At 38.6% G+C, this 13,621-nt stretch overlaps 1 protein-coding gene across 1 annotated transcript in view; it reads left to right on the plus strand.

Moving 5' to 3' along the window:
- The window catches only part of mtr (5-methyltetrahydrofolate-homocysteine methyltransferase), a 166,779-nt gene that overhangs the window by 18,754 nt on the left and 134,404 nt on the right, over positions 1–13,621 (plus strand). The window contains exons 6-19 of the mRNA XM_076298695.1: positions 2,445–2,551; positions 2,638–2,697; positions 2,827–2,921; positions 3,271–3,371; positions 4,983–5,044; positions 6,172–6,239; positions 6,879–6,958; positions 7,029–7,141; positions 7,222–7,362; positions 7,799–7,984; positions 8,148–8,327; positions 9,275–9,391; positions 10,512–10,652; positions 11,796–11,885. Of these exons, the coding sequence (XP_076154810.1) occupies positions 2,445–2,551; positions 2,638–2,697; positions 2,827–2,921; positions 3,271–3,371; positions 4,983–5,044; positions 6,172–6,239; positions 6,879–6,958; positions 7,029–7,141; positions 7,222–7,362; positions 7,799–7,984; positions 8,148–8,327; positions 9,275–9,391; positions 10,512–10,652; positions 11,796–11,885 (1,541 nt within the window). The remainder of the gene's footprint in view (positions 1–2,444; positions 2,552–2,637; positions 2,698–2,826; positions 2,922–3,270; positions 3,372–4,982; positions 5,045–6,171; positions 6,240–6,878; positions 6,959–7,028; positions 7,142–7,221; positions 7,363–7,798; positions 7,985–8,147; positions 8,328–9,274; positions 9,392–10,511; positions 10,653–11,795; positions 11,886–13,621) is intronic.

A 13,621-nucleotide genomic window follows, 5' to 3' on the forward strand; every position in this document is an offset into this window, starting at 1 on the left:
TGTTTTTGTATTTTATTTTCTGCCACATTTACTCGCTTGGCCACGTGGGGGCGTAATGCAAGGCAGGCCCATTGGGTGTCATCATAATCATAATATATATTAACCTGAGAAATTTCAGACCATTCATTTTAAGCAAAGAACATTTCTGATACACTTTTTGGTTGGCCAGATGGTGGCGCTATGTTAGGCATGAAAATTACACATGTGAATATCATCATAAAAATTATATCCAAAATGTTTGCAAACTTTCAGATCAATCAATTAAGGCATTGTCCATTTCTGGCACATTTCCTGCTTGACCAGGTGGTGGCGCTATGCCAGGCAGGCCCATTGGGTGTCTGGATATCATCATAATCATAATATCTATTAACCTGAGAAGTTTCAGACCATTTAATCAAAGCATAGAGCATTTCTGGCACATTTCCTGCTTGGCCAGAAGGTGGCGCTTTGCTAAGCCTGTGAATTACGCATGTGAATATCATCACAATAATGATATCCAATATTGTATGAAGTTTCAGATCAATCACTTAAGGCATTGTCCATTTCTGGCACATTTCCTGCTTGGCCAGGTGGTGGCGCTATGCCAGACAGGCCCATTGGGTGTCTGGATGTCATCATAATCATAATATCTATTAACCTGAGAAGATTCTGACCATTCATTCAATGCACTGTGACTTTATGACACATTTCCTGTTTATATGGTGAGATATTGAAACCATAATATATTACAACATATCAAAAATCCCTTCACAATTTAACATCAGCAACATCTTGGCATAATGTGTGTCAAATTTCACATGAATCTGACAAACCGTCTAGGAGAAGTATGTTAAAATTGATCGATCATGTGCCATCAGTATAATTGTCATTCTTTCTGTTGCCAGTTGGTGGCGCTATGCCAAACATGCATTATGGGCATGTGAATATTATCATTAACATGGTCTTAAATGACCTGTGAAATTTTAAACATTTCAAGCCATGCATGGTGAATTATGACACATTTATTGTTTATGTTGAAGGGAATTAAAATTAATAATTTCGCCATTTCGTCAAATTACAACATATCAAAAAAAGCTTCACAATTTAGAATCAGAAACATCTCGGCGTCATGTATACCAACTTTGACATGAATCGGATCAACCGTCTAGGAGAAGTACGTTAAAATTGATCATGTCCACAACGCACAAAATCCCAATTACCTCACTTCCTGTGGGCGTGGCTAATGGCATGTTAATACAAAAGTTGATTGTTTTTGGGAGTTACACACACCCACCAAATTTGGTGTGTGTATCTAAAACTATATGCCAACCACAAGTCACAGTGACATAAGGGGGCGCTATGGAGTTCCTGGGCAACGCCCGGTGCCAAGGCTTTTCCCCTGTGTATTTACATTACCTCTTGACGTGTGTGCCAAATTTCATGCGTTTTCACCGATGGGAAGCACCTCTTTTGGCATCACAATTCATCACATTTTAGTCCGCACAAAATCCCAAATACCTCACTTCCTGTTGGGCGTGGCTAATGCATTGTACATACGAAAGTTGTTCATCTTGGGGAGATACACACACCTACCGAATTTGGTGTGTCTAGCTGAAAGTATGTGCCAACCACTGGATCAATCACCTAAGGGGGCGCTACTGAGTCACTGGGCCACACCCGGGGCCAAGCCTTTATGCCTGTGTAGCCATTGTGATACCAGATGTGTGTGCCAAATTCCAAGACTTTTCATCCATGCTAACCACCTCAAAAATAGCAAAAAGGTGAACAAATAATAATAATAATAATCCTTTCAAAAACAATAGGGCTTCGCACCTCTCGGTGCGCAAGGCCGTCCCGGCCTCGCGCACCGTCGGTGCTCGGGCCCTAATAATAATAATAATAATAATAATAATAATCCTTACAAAAACAATAGGGCCTTGCGCCCTTCGGTGCTCGGGCCCTAATAATAATAATCCTTACAAAAACAATAGGGCCTTGCGCCCTTCGGTGCTCGGGCCCTAATAATAATAATAATAATCCTTACAAAAACAATAGGGCCTTGCGCCCTTCGGTGCTCGGGCCCTAATAATAATAATCCTTACAAAAACAATAGGGCCTTGCGCCCTTCGGTGCTCGGGCCCTAATAATAATCCTTACAAAAACAATAGGGCCTTGCGCCCTTCGGTGCTCGGGCCCTAATAATAATAATAATCCTTACAAAAACAATAGGGCCTTGCGCCCTTCGGTGCTCGGGCCCTAATAATAATAATAATAATAATCCTTACAAAAACAATAGGGCCTTGCGCCCTTCGGTGCTCGGGCCCTAAAAATGACGTAATTTGAAATCGCTGACTGTACCTTTGATAACTGGATAGGATGTGATCTTTTGCATATGTTGCTTTATAATTACATATCATGACTCATTTTGTATATTTTAATGGAGAAACCTTTTTGTATTTCCATAGCCTTTGATGAGCTTGTGGAAGCATACACTGAACAGGCCAGAGGGCTGTTGGATGGTGGAGTAGATATCTTGCTAGTTGAGACTATCTTTGATACAGCTAATGCAAAGGTAAAGAATGCCATATAGCAAGTGTAATGTGATTATGCTTATATAACACATTGCATTTTAACATATTACCTTCTCTCACTTTTTAGGCGGCTCTGTTTGCAATTGACAAACTTTTTGAGGAGTGCTATGAGCGAAGACCATTATTTGTAAGCATATGGCTTGTGTTTTGAATTGATGTTGCGTTTACATTTGAGCAAGTTTAGCATTTGACCAAATGCTGATGATGGATACTTCATGTCATCTATTTGACGCTGTTATCACTGTTTCTGTTAAAGATCTCTGGGACTATTGTGGATAAGAGTGGCCGTACTTTATCAGGCCAGACAGGAGAGGCCTTTGTCATAAGTGTTGCTCATGCAAAACCTATGTGGTGAGTATAGGTAGCTAACAGAATTCCAAGGAAGAGGGTTTTTTACTCATGCCATAAATGAAATATTTAATATATTACCAATGTCTAGTGTTAACTAGGGAATCCGCATGTTACAATAAAGAAGGATTTATGCATGTGTTAAAATTGTTATTATTGGGCAAGCAGGATATTCAGTGTCAGAGTGAAGATGTAAGATGCAGAATATAACAGAAGATGTTGTTACAACACCGTTAACGCTCCACCGGAAATACATTAGCGTACAAGAAAAGCCTTTCGTGCACGTAGTCTTGGGTAGGGATAAATTTGCTTCAACATTTCTGTCTCAATATGTGCCCCATCTGTCTTTCAGTATTGGTTTAAACTGTGCACTTGGAGCTGCTGAAATGAGGCCTTTTATTGAAGCCATTGGGAAAAGCACTACATCTTTCATCATTTGTTATCCAAATGCAGGTAATGGTATTCCATAGACTGACTGACTGTCCTTGCACTACCCTCGGGTATAGATTGCCTGCTGTTTTTTTTAGAAGATACAAATAAATTGGTATTGTCATCTGTTTTGTGTTTATGTTTATGTGTTTGACACACTGTCCCTACCTTATACAAATTGTTTGCTTATTAATCAGTGATCCTTTTTATTGTTTTTATAGTGTTTTGAGACCTTTTATTAGGTTGTAAAAACTTCCACAACTTGTGTCTTTACATGTGCACCATAAGATGGGTTGTGTTTGAATCCATTCAAGTAATTTTAAGTGCTTGATCTCAATCTAACCACCTTGGGGGTTTGAGACCCTCTCAAGTTTTCCAAGTTTTATACTATTTTGACTAATTTTAAAGTGTATTCAAATATAATTTTTTCTCATCAATCTACACAAAATACTTTAGGACACTTGCTTTGGTGCATTGTACTTTTATCAATGGTCCTTGAGATTGCTCTCGAACTTGTGTCCACATGTGCCTAATTCACCCTTCGCTAAGTCCCGCCCTCCTTAGTTACTGTTGCTATACCTGGCAAGCTTGCAGGGACTCTGCATGTCTATTACATAGGGGGAAAACCAGGACTTTTTAATGAAATGTCATTTACAAAGACATCGTACCACACTGAGAGCTAATATTTTGTCACAAGCCTACCTACCTACGTACGCACAACCTACGTTTGTCCTTAAGCAGAAGTTGAATGTGCTTTTTGTTTCATTCGTCCCTCCTGGTCAGGACAAATGAAGCAGGCATGGGGGACAAAAGAACCATACAATTTAAGCAATGTACTTCCCACAACTTCAATATTTGACAATATATCATGAATAATATATTAACTTCAAATAGGTGTTATTTTAGATAGATAGCTGATGGGATATACCTCTTGCTGAATGTCTGTTAACAACTTCTTGCCGTCATCGTGGAGCACATATACAAGGATACAAGGAAGTTTATTGTCACATGCATATAGTTACTGGAAGTAAGAAATGCAGTGAAATTATCTCACATAATTTATCACTCAATTATATCTCGCGGTTATGGAAATATCATGCAATATGCCATTTTTGTATAGTTAGAACGATATGTGTTCCCAATTATATCATGTTTCTATAGTGTTACTTGTTATTTCACTGTGTTTTTATGTGGGTTAGAGCACCACACATCCAAATAAGTGCCCTTCATGACCCACAGGCCGTCAGTCTCCATAGGTTAACATGGAAAAACTTGAAAAGCTTGCCAGACCACAGAGCCTAGTTACGGGTTTCTAAGCCACGATTGGCCTGTGGCAGTTTTCGGGCGTGGCTTAGCGAAGGGTCAATTTAATTCATTGGACATAATTAGGAAAGGCATACATCAATAAGGTCTCACAGCTGATGGTGTATGTCAAGCCCTTGAGGTTGAATGGAGAATTTTCCACAGACCTGCAAACAGGATTGTGTCAAGACAGATCTTGGGAAGGATACAAGAAAATATCTGAATGTTAAAAGTGCCCAAGAGCATGTTATCAGAGGTGGCATAATGAGGTGATGCTATGAATTATAAACTTACAAACAAGTTGCCTGTTTACTTTGTGTCCACTTTGAACAGGTCTTCCCAATACATTTGGGGGGTATGATGAAACTCCAGAGTTAACGTCAGCACATTTAAAGGTAAAGGTGTTTAAAACATCCAGTTAGTTAAGGATGCTATGTTCAGACCAATTTGTTCGTTCAATTTTTGGGGGGATTTGTAAAACTATATGTTTTTGGAATCCTTACAGACTGAAGAATCGAAAATGTTTGGTTGACAATTTTTAAAAGTCATTACTGCAGTCATTTTGGGTCCTGAAAACGGTGTACTGTTACACTAAAAACACCATAGGTTAATTTGCTGATATTTTGCCGAGTTGAAATTAAAGTAAATCTGAGGTAAAAAAAAATGAGAAAGTTGTTGTACAGCATTTTTAGATAGTTCAAAGGGTCCTTAATACAAATCCACCATATAACATTTATATCAGGTCCCCAGTTTCTCTGAACTTTCATTTCTGGATGTCTATAAAAAAAAAAGAAAACATTTCAAGAAAGTCTATATTTTTGGCGCTCTGTGTGTGAGTCCTTCCTGACTCCTACCTTGACTGCCGCACCAGATGAACCAATGAACTAAAAACAAGGCAGAGTTAAACCCTGTGTACTGTTTTCATTGAATTAGGCCCCCAGCACCTCCAGAAGGCTCAACAGTGATGTCTGTTGTCCAAGACCCACCCCCTTCCACACTCATTCCACACATTTCTACTTGCACACATTTCCACCAACAAATACATTTTTTGGACATTCCTCTTCATTGCTGTGGCCATTTATGATCCTTTCTAGGAAGGAAAGTCCATGTCTACTTGTAGATGTGACCAATCATTTTAAACAGTAGGCCTATGTAGATTTTTGTTTTTTGAAAGATTTTCTGCTTATAGATAATTTTTTGGGTAACACTTTACTTGAATGTATCTACATAAGAGTGACACGACACTGTCATAACCCTAATACTAACCCTAACTTGTCATGACGAAAAACGAATGACACTTAATGACAGAAGCGTTATGTGATAAACATTTGACTTATTTTATAATTTGTCATGTCACTGTAGATACCTTCAAGTAAAGTGTAACCTATTTTTTCGTCACTGAAATTATGCTAATATGTAAACATTGTTCTGTCTCCTCCAGCTTTTCCTGTCTTTCCACACTTGTGTTGTATTGTGTTAAGTTGTGTTGTATTCGTTAGCACTGCTTTATTGTTTGGTTTAGGAATTTGCCACTGGTGGGCTTGTGAACGTCATTGGAGGTTGTTGTGGAACGACACCTGCTCACATACGGTAACCATGCTCGCATAGATGTCTGTAGCTGGGTTTTGATCCTATAGAAATTAAAATTTTTATTGGCATAGCAGTGGATGGAAACCCACACTGACTCACATTTTCTAAAGTGGAATTTTCATGAATGCATGAATTCAGGAATTAAATGTTGGTCATTCCATATCAAATCAACCAGAGGTCCCAGGTCACCCTCAGAAATGTTTGAAGAAAAAAGTACTCCTGTAGGCAAGTGTTAGGTCTGTAACGTTATGGGATAGCCATCATGCCACTATGTCATAGCTCCACTAAAGGAAAAGGAGTGTATGGGCCAGCAGAACAGCTATAGAAAGAGGGTCTGGGACTTTAGCTCATTAGCCCAGTCAGGTCCTGGTACCGGCCCTGAAGAGAGTCCATTAATAAATAGCCACAATTCTATCAACTACCAATGCAGTGAGATCTTTCAATGAATAATCCAGGTACAGTACATTAATAAATTCCACATGCCATCACTTAAGTAGACCTATACTCTGGTGTTCCATTAGTAGTTCCAACAGTATGACACATTTTTTGACCCACCTTCCACAGGTTGCAAACTTCAGCGATATGTCTTTCCAATGTTTTAAATGACTTCTCAGATTTTCTTTCTGTTTTATTTGAAAGGGCAATCGCTGAAGGAGTGCAACATTGTCCGCCCAGAGTTCCTGCCCCAAATGTTTTCAATGACTACTTATTACTGTCAGGTAAGCATCCTTTCAATTACAGTAATTATTCTGATTTTAGACAATATATATAGATGTTATTTTCTTGTAGGCCTTGAGCCTTTTCGTGTAGGTCCATATACAAACTTCGTCAACATTGGTGAGCGCTGCAATGTTGCTGGATCACGCAAATTTGCCAAACTCATCAAGGCCGACGACTATGAGGTGAGCCAGTAGTTTTTGAAAGATTTATTGCTTTGTTGAATGCTGATTCAGTTAGCTGATGTGTTTTTTATGATACCCAGGAAGCATTGAGCATCGCTAAAGCTCAAGTGGAGATGGGCGCCCAGGTACTAGACATCAACATGGATGAGGGTATGCTGGATGGTCCTGTTGCCATGACACGTTTCTGTAACCTCATTGCTTCAGAGCCTGATGTTGCTAAGGTAGGACTCTGGAGAAGCAATTGGCTGATATTCCACAGAAGAGGTTGGAAACATTACACATATCAACATAGGGTTCAAAAGAAGATGGAAACTTTTAAAGGTCTTTTGGTAGTTGTTGTGACAGTCAAATTTCGGGATTCTTCAAGATTCAATAGAGTATTTCTTATTAGTTACAACATTCCAAATGTTAATATATGATACACCTGTGCCTTATTAATAAAAATGTAAATAGTTCAATGTCCGGCCCCCTCTGTGTTTTGCTAACACCTAAAGGAACATTCATGGATGACTTGCCAGTAGGTCTGTGTTAGCTAAGTAATAAAATATCCAGTGAGTTAATGTGGTTAGCATGCACTGTTAACTCCATTTAATAAATGTTTCCGCAACTTGGTCAGGTGAAAGTATTGATTGTCACATTTTGCTTGTGGTTCTAAAGGTACCGTTGTGCATCGACTCGTCTAACTTTGCGGTCATTGAGGCAGGCCTGAAGTGCTGTCAGGGGAAGTGCATTGTAAACAGCTTGAGCTTGAAGGAGGGGGAGGCTGATTTTCTAAAGAAGGCCAACCTTGTCCGTCGCTATGGAGCTGCACTTGTTGTCATGGCATTTGATGAAGAGGGGCAGGTCTGTAAATGCTATATTGTACGCTAGACTTGCATTTCTCCAAGGAGTTCTGTCTGTAATGGATTGAGCAAGATCAGGATTGATCTCAAAGTTTTGGGATTCCTCTGACGTTTATTGCGTTAAAATGATTATTTTCTTTGTACAATGTCTGTATTGACCATAGGCAACAGAGACTGAGAGGAAAGTGGAGATCTGCAGCCGGGCCTACCATCTCCTGGTCACTAAAGTAGGCTTCAATCCCAATGACATAATTTTTGACCCCAACATCCTCACCATTGGCACAGGCATAGAGGAGCACAGCATATATGCCATCAACTTCATCAAGGCCATCAGATGCATCAAGGTATAAAGCATGAAATGTAGTGTTGATGAGTAAGTCTCAAATCTAATGCATTTAAGGATTTCTCCATTTATGGACATTGAATGCTACTTCTTCACTCCGCATGATAATAAACCAAAACTTTCACTCTGCAATTATGAACAGAACGTTAAACCATCATGCATGGTTAAAGCATTTGTTTCCCTTTATAGCTTTGTCTAATGTTTAGTTTAAGAAAGTAAAGTTTGGCGCCATTCTGTCCCCCCTGCCTGTCTTGACTGATCTAATTACCTTGCGGCTGTTAAAAACATGGGGCTTTCTTGTTGGTTTTGCACATATGAACCTGTAGCTTGCCAAGAAGGCAAAATACATGTGAGTGACTTTCATTGAATTAAATTTTATTCTCTGTAGACACCGCTCTCAGCAAATATGTCACACGCATCTGTCTGATAACATGCACCCTCTTTCTCTGACATTACAATTGGGTTCCCCTGAACTGGGAATCATTATTCAGCTGTTATGTGATGTCTGTACACTATAGCCTACCTTATTTAAAAAGTTTTTTTTGCCCATATCACATTGATCGGGCTGGGAGTTGGTGCGGAAGAGAGTGCGCAGCTGGAACTTTTAAGAATTTAAGAATGTTAAATTAGGATACTCAATGGTGCTCTTATAATATACATTGCCTGTTGCTTCTCATTTGAAAACATGATTATTTTTTTGTAAGTTTGTTAATTACCATCCAAATAACAAAACAGCCAAATAAATTCCACACTACACACTATCTATCTATCTATATCTATCTATCTATATCTATCTATCTAATTGATACTTTAAAACCAATAACATGAAACATAACATTTACATAGCATAACAACTTGCCCTGGCATATTGTGCAGACAAAGTTTATGTCAAAGCACAGCCTCTGGGAATAAGCTGAGCTGATCACTCTTCACCCTTTCATTCTGCAGGAGACCTTGCCTGGGGCCAGGGTAAGCGGAGGACTGTCCAACCTATCCTTCGCCTTCAGGGGAATGGAGGTGATCAGAGAGGCCATGCATGGAGCCTTCCTCTACCATGCCATCAAGGTGAAACATCCACTCCCTCATATTCCACAAATGATTAAATGCATTTGAGGCACTCTTCTAATATTTCTAGAAGATAACTTCTGAGTTCAATGGTTGCCTGGTAGGATTTATCTTTTCTTCCCAAGAATGCAATCAATCTATTCGATTCTAGAATAGATTATAAGATTATGTGATGCTAAAAGTCATTCATACTGTGTACATTGTCCTGAATGTATGGAAGTCAAAAGCACTCATTTGAATTGTAAAGAAAGAACATATAAACGAAATAAAAGATGTTTACTGGGTACTTTCCATGTTCACATTCCTGCAATGCTGAGATGACTTAAATAGTTCATGGGTGCAATATGAACGTTCAGTAGCAATATGAGCTTTATATGACTAGAATGCTGTTGCAATGCATATTTTAGCATTGCCATTATTTGTTTTATTACATAAAATAAACAATGCCCATTTTTATTTGGAGAAATTAATTTTACTTAAACTTACATTAGACTGTTTGTTTGAGATGGAGACTGCTATTGCCTTTTTTCTTGTTGACAGTTTCTTAGTTTTTAAGCGTATCTTTTAAGTCTAAGACTGTGTCTCAATTGGCGTTCTTCTGTGAGTACACTTTCGTGCAGCACCCTATGTGCACTGTGTGCTTACTGGTGGAGTGCGTACATTTTAAGAGAATAGTGTTGTCTCATATCAAACACTAACTCCGTGCACTTCACGGAAATGATGATCGCAACATTTAAATTTAACTTTTGGTGTCCTCTATTCGACAGAGACGTGGTCATAATGTGTCAAAACATGAACAGTTTGTTATAACTTGTTTGTACCTCTGTAAAGTGTGATTTCCACTGCGATTAGCACGCGTTTGAAAACGCTCCCTCCGCTTTCGCTATATAGCCAAGATGGCGTCCGTTGAGGGCGAAAAGTGTCCAGCGATCCGCACTCAGCTTTTTGACCGTTATGAGTGCACCATCCAGGGACTCGCAGTGCCCTTCGTGTTGTTGGAATTTTCAGTGTGAACGCCCTCACACACTCAAATTAGGTATTGTAAGTGCAGAAGTACGCGATTTGAGACACAGTCTAAAGGTTTGTTTTGATTTGTATAATTTGTATCATTTGTATGTAGGATGGACTGGATATGGGCATAGTCAATGCAGGCAATTTGCCTGTTTATGATGACATTGACAAGGAATTATTGGAACTTTGTGAGAACCTCATCTGGAACCGTGACCCAGATGCCACAGAGAAACTACTCGTTTATGCTCAGGTAAGACACTTGAGCTTTGAACAAATTGTATTTTTTATAGGGCTGTCAATCGATTAAAAAAAATAATCTAATTAATTACATACTCTGTGATTAATTAATCTAAATTAATCACATATATAATTTTTGCTGTGAAAGTATTAAATATTTAAATTCAAATGAATCATTGAATAATCAGCATTAGTGACATTAAAGTTCAAAAACTCTTTTATTATTATTTTCACTGTTCAAATAATTGCCATAATAATCTATGATATGACCTAATATGCTGAGGAAATAAATTCAAAGTGCTTCAAATTCAAATAAATTCAAAATAAAGTGCTTCGGGAAGAAGTTCTTTTTTACATACAAGGCATTTCAGGCCACAGATATAACCTAGGGGACACAATGAAAATAAATTAATACTCCCCTCAATGTCAATACTTATTTCTTTGCATTGATGTGCGACTATAGAGTTGATGAACTCCGGTGATATGCAAATTCCTTGCTGCAGACATTGCAGAGGACTTTATTTTCAACACTTTATTTTTTATCAACACCATCAGGCCGTTTTTTAAAAGTAAATGTTCCAATCAATGATCCAAGCAGCACGTTTTCTTCTCTCTCCTTCATTTTACAGTCTAATTTTTACTGACTAGAACGGCTCGGGGTCATACGGAATCGATTAATCTGCACTAATCTTTTTAATCAGTTATTTCTTCTCAAATTAATGAATCGAAATTGATCAGTTATTTTGACAGCCCTAAATTTATGCTGCCTTTTTGCTGCTTTCACCACTTGAGTTTGTAGGACGCTAGGACGCCGAGTTTGTAGGACGCCACTTTGTTTGGTGTAATGTCTCCAGAGAAATGCCCTTTGTCGAAAGCAGTTGTTTGTGTATTCAGAGCATTTCAAATTGTTATATCAAGCCACGGTTTCTGATGACGATGAAACTCACTGTGAGAGTGATGTTACTAATCAACTGTTAAATGAAACCTGTCACCACTTCCATATCCTGAACATGTCCTAGTCTACCTTAATCTAATCTAGATATTTAAGTAGACTTGTGACCCTTTTCACCCCTGAGTTTGCATATCTTTTTTTACATTTAGATCACATTTACACTTAAACACATTATTGTGTCTATGTCTGTACATGTTTGTTCAGGCCGCAGCCAAAGGAGGGAAGAAGGTTGTGCAAACCGATGAGTGGAGGAAGGCAAATGTTGAAGAGAGACTTGAATATGCATTGATAAAGGTGAGTGGTGCTAACATATTTTCACATTACCAAATTTGCAATTACACAAGGCTTTGGAATTATTATTTTTCGTTGTACCTAATGATCCATTGGTATGCATATAGTGTCGAATTCTCCCATTCTTGTAAATGGTGCGTAAGCCCTTTTTTATGCGCTTCAGTTACGCACATTCTCCCATTTCTGCTTATGTCACACCCACAGCGCGCAAGTTAGAAATCAAGGCGGCCTTATGAAAGAGGCGTGATTTTTTTTTTTTTAAATACAACCAAACTGATCCACCGCCTTGTTAATTTAGGTTGATATGAAAATGTGAAACATGGACTTTCTCATTGACCTTCTGAATGCCATTTAAATCCAGAAAGAACACAAACCAGTCTTTGTTTTTGAAAATGTATGCATTGTGAACTGAATAGCAAATGGCCTACAGTAAAATGGTGTCTTCACATAGCCTAACAGAGAATTTTTTCTTTTGCTTTGAGGTTTGTTTATAAAGAGTCAAGATGTGCTTGATGTGTGTAGAGTCATCATTTAAAAACTCACTGTTGAGAAAGAAAGTTTCAATGGCAGCTTCTTCTCATAATATCAATTTATCTATGCTAACGAAGATGTAGACTGACACCTGCAGTTTTGAATACAGTAAAGAGACTGACATAACAATACTAGCCTCCATTACAAATGAGTCAAGATACGGGGGAATATAAACTATGCTGCTCATCAAAAGCGCAGATGTCTGCAAATGTATGGATGACTTCAGTCAAGTTGGAAAGAAATGGACAGATTCGAACAAAGTAGGCTATGGGATTATGACTACACGTCAAGTTAAAACTGAAGATGCACAGTCGGTAAGCTCCAATATCCAAAGTGGTTGATTATAACAGAGTTTTCCCTATTAATAATGTAGCCTCATGGATAAGGTAATGTCGGGAAATATGCCACCTTGTGACACTGTAAAAAACATAAAGCCGTATCGGTATATTAAGAACCAAATTTGATACTGTAATGTTAACTTGTAACATTCTGTGTAACGTACATGTATTTAGAACTAGGCCTACTGCCGACATCGAGCAATATTCTTATGTTTCACCTTATAGTGGCGCTCGACTTTAATACAGCCTTCGGGAAGCTGGAAAGATGCTTAAGTCAGTTGCAGAATGGGCGCAAGAGTTGTATACATAAGAAAAGCCCAGATTTTGGGGTTGCTCCTCCCAAAACACGTAGCTCCCTCCATCGCGTGTAAATGACAGATTTAGGTGAAGGGGAGAATTTGAACTTAGTTATGCATTTTTTTTTTACTTGCGCACTCTTAGGCACATGGGAGAATTCGCCCTGGTGGTAATTTTGATACCACAGATGAATGAAGACCCAGTCAGACCAATGGTAGGGAAAAATCAGGAACAGAGTTTTATTTACAATGATGTCCATCAAGGGAGAGACAGCATGACTTCACCTAAAGAAATATCCATCAGCTGCTTTAACTAGACAAGGAAGTAGTTTACAGCAACAACAGCAAAGGATAGATAATCATACAGTAGCAATGGCAAAGTCAGGAGCCGTAGCCTAATCAATGACCCAAATGGTTATTGATGTAAAACAGAAAACAAGAAGTGTTATCAACCCTTACATTATCCATGTTTAGGAACAGTACAGATATAATATAGGGTCACAACGTAGGAGCATACTGTTAGTGTCAAAGTGACCTACTAGTGATAAATGCAGCGCATTAAACCACATATTGG

This window comes from Alosa pseudoharengus, unplaced genomic scaffold (assembly GCF_046254945.1).
Source record: "Alosa pseudoharengus isolate Yale_2024_CS ecotype anadromous, Long Island Sound unplaced genomic scaffold, YU_APseudo_1.1 YU_APseudo_1.1_scf_21, whole genome shotgun sequence".
NCBI lineage: Eukaryota > Metazoa > Chordata > Actinopteri > Clupeiformes > Clupeidae > Alosa > Alosa pseudoharengus.